The sequence below is a fragment of the Priapulus caudatus genome, unplaced genomic scaffold, assembly GCF_000485595.1.
Source record: "Priapulus caudatus unplaced genomic scaffold, Priapulus_caudatus-5.0.1 Scaffold213, whole genome shotgun sequence".
Taxonomy (NCBI): Eukaryota; Metazoa; Priapulida; class Priapulimorpha; order Priapulimorphida; family Priapulidae; genus Priapulus; species Priapulus caudatus.
This window is the reverse complement of record NW_014577274.1, coordinates 81,759-84,799: the sequence shown is the minus strand read 5'-3', so window position 1 is coordinate 84,799 and position 3,041 is coordinate 81,759. Positions and strand designations below refer to the sequence as shown.

At 37.3% G+C, this 3,041-nt stretch overlaps 1 protein-coding gene across 2 annotated transcripts in view; it reads left to right on the top strand.

The window, feature by feature from the left end:
* LOC106807418 (protein unc-79 homolog) overlaps positions 1-3,041 on the top strand; it is a 27,400-nt gene that overhangs the window by 17,493 nt on the left and 6,866 nt on the right. The window contains exons 10-12 of one of the 2 annotated variants that reach the window (XM_014809741.1): positions 167-307; positions 1,294-1,305; positions 2,054-2,131. In XM_014809741.1, coding sequence (XP_014665227.1) covers positions 167-307; positions 1,294-1,305; positions 2,054-2,131 — 231 coding nt within the window. The remainder of the gene's footprint in view (positions 1-166; positions 308-1,293; positions 1,306-2,053; positions 2,132-3,041) is intronic. The other variant, XM_014809742.1, reaches the window with a different exon arrangement.

The window sequence follows — 3,041 nt, the reverse complement described above, 5'->3', positions numbered from 1 at the left end:
TGTCACATGCGCGCCTGTGTCACGACGTCGTTGTTACACGCGCGCGCATGTCAGGACGTCGTTTTCACACGCACGCGTATTGTGTAAACGAAGTCATGGTCAACGTTTATTTAGCCTGTAGCACCGTCCGTGTCTAATCTCTGTCGATCGATGTCTCTTCGCGCAGCTGTGGACGATGTACTGCGAGCAGATGGCTCTCATGAATCCGCCGCAGAGTGAAGAACACGTCATCGCCTCGGTGACTATTCTGGACTTCTGGGGACGCGTCACTCCGGGCGTTCTTCAGCTCCTCTCGCACTCCAAAGTGGTGAGCATAGGAGAATGAATCTAGGATAAACCCATAGTCACAATCGCGAACGTATCGTAGACACCATGTGTGCAGATATGTTTCCGTTGTAATATGTTATCGGGGGGAGGGGTGGGGGGAATAATGACACATTTGAAAAATTTGTCATTATTCACCTATGATGTTGTGTAACGGTTTCTCCTGGCCATACTTCCCTGTGTCATTGACAGAATTTTACATTCGTATCTACGTGATTTTACGGATAATGACAACTGTAGAATTTGATATTCATTCACACACTGTCTCTGTGATAATAATTATTTGATTTAAAAACCTAAATTTATAGGCGGTGGTATTACTATAGGTGGTGTGGTCTCTTACCAAAGATAAGTAACTAGTTCAGTAGGAACACAAACAATATCGCTACATGTTCTTCCCCATCATCATCATCATAATTAAGACAGATATTTTGTGCCGGTCATTGATATTTGTCCAGAACAATGTCTCGTGACGTTTTGAAAACCGTATAGGTTACATTATCATACACGGCATATATATATCAACAGTACATAATAGAGATTATTATGTTACTCTTGATATATATATATATATATATATATATATATATATATATATATAAACACACGCTTATTTTTACATTGGCACATGTAGCAAAGCCACTTCACTGCTAACAATTAAAAGCTTTATAGGAGCAAAATAGCTCTGCACCTCGCTATTTCACACTTTAATGCATGAAAGATAATGCTCGTATGTCACTTGTGGCAGCAAGTAGTAATATTGCGATTTCAAATACGTATGCGTTTTTCCTTCACGGTTTGAATTTATAGTTAATTTCTCCTGAAACATTTCAGTTCGTTCTCGTAATGTAATAACAACGAATATACCGTATATCTATTTCTATGTAGACCGATGTGTGGAAAATTAGTGCAAAATTATTTTAAACGAATGAATATCATGCTTTGGGTCTTTCTTTTCTTGCCGATCAGGATCGATCAGAGGTTTGAGGAGTTTAAACTAGATAAAATCTTACCAATTTTGCACTGCTTGAGCATGATTGTTTGCAACGTATATAAAATGACTAGAAACATGCTTGTGCTTGTCGAAAACAATAATAATGGAAACGAATATTAATCTTATGTATATATATAAATGCATGCGCTTTTAGTTATTGCGATGACCATGTTTATTTTGTGTGTGCGGTTTGTCAGCTAATATTATTGTGTTGTAGTATGCCTGACCATGCGAGCCATGATAGTTGTTATTGCTACATGCACTAGTTTTTTCAAAAGTTTGCTTGAAACATGCAGCTCTCTGGAGTTTAGAGTGTTGATGGTTCGTGTGGTTAAATTTTGACGTTATGACAGGAATAGCTTGGAATTGTTATGACAGCTATGACAGTTATGAGCTATGACAGTTATAACTCGGCACGATTTGCATATTATCATCAGTAGATAATAGATATAATTATTTGTTTATTATCTGCTCTATTTATCTGCTTTTGATAGCATGAATATCAGATTATGTATTTATAAATATGTAAATATATCATTTATTCGTACTCTTAAACATAATAAATCTTCTCTTAAACCATTAAATTTGTGGCATAAATAGTTGTGTAATAGAATTGGATGTATTAAATTTTGTAGGTCCGTTTGGTGAATTAACATTCAATTTAATTGTACTTCTTCCGTATATATCATTTTATATAAATCTGTCATGCTTTAAAAGCCGTTTGGTACTTTTCAGCTTGCAGAAATGGTCAACCTACACTTCCTCAGTTTGATAGAAGCGCTGCAAGAGTGTAATTCTACTGTACTGTCAAAGGTAAATGCTCATATTTATTATTTTCTCTTCTAAACGGTGTTCTTGTTGCGATTCTACATTGTTTTTTATCTCTTGGATCTATGTATTTTTTCTGAACTTTTCTCTACTTCTGTAATATAGCTGTAGAATGCTTGGCAGTTTTACAGAAATGATAGCATGTTAAAGGTAGCTTCCCTCGAACTTTCCACGTAAATTTATGTAACAAACCACTGTAAAAACGTCAGTAAATAACTCGATCACTACACTTTAACTGAACGTTAGCTTTGAAAACTGTAAAAATATGTATCAAGCCTATATTTGCTCATCGAAGAAACAACTCGAAAAACGCTTTTCACTGCGGTTTCGTAGCCGCCATATTGTTTATATTTGAGCAACCATCATTTCACTCGAGTCAATGTAGCCACTTTCAGATATCATAACTTTTAATATAAATCATTTTATGAAATCAAACTTTGTAGTCTAGACAGAGAGGCACGTACCTCGACTGTTTATCTTATTAAATTCAGAATTTTTACCATAACCGTTTTCGAGATAGAACGTGCTAAAAACCCAACAAAACCTGACAGGACTCTCGACTCGCTTGCTCGCTCAGAATATAGCTTGCTCAGAATACTATAATCTCCCAACAACAAAAGCGTTGCCCTTTCCATATCAGCTAACCATGTACGTGACCAGAAAAACCATTGGGTCATAACATGCCAGTGTATAATTGTATCCCCCGCGATGAAGTTGGCGGGGATATTATGGTTTCATGTTTCCCCAGCCGCCACCGCCGCTCGGTCCGCCGCAGAGAATTTCCTTTCCGCTCTATAACTCGACCCCTAATAGACCTAGCGTGACCAAACTTGGTGTACTTACACATCTTGGGGAGAAGGTGTGCAGAGTACCAAAACCAGGTCACTGCGACCTT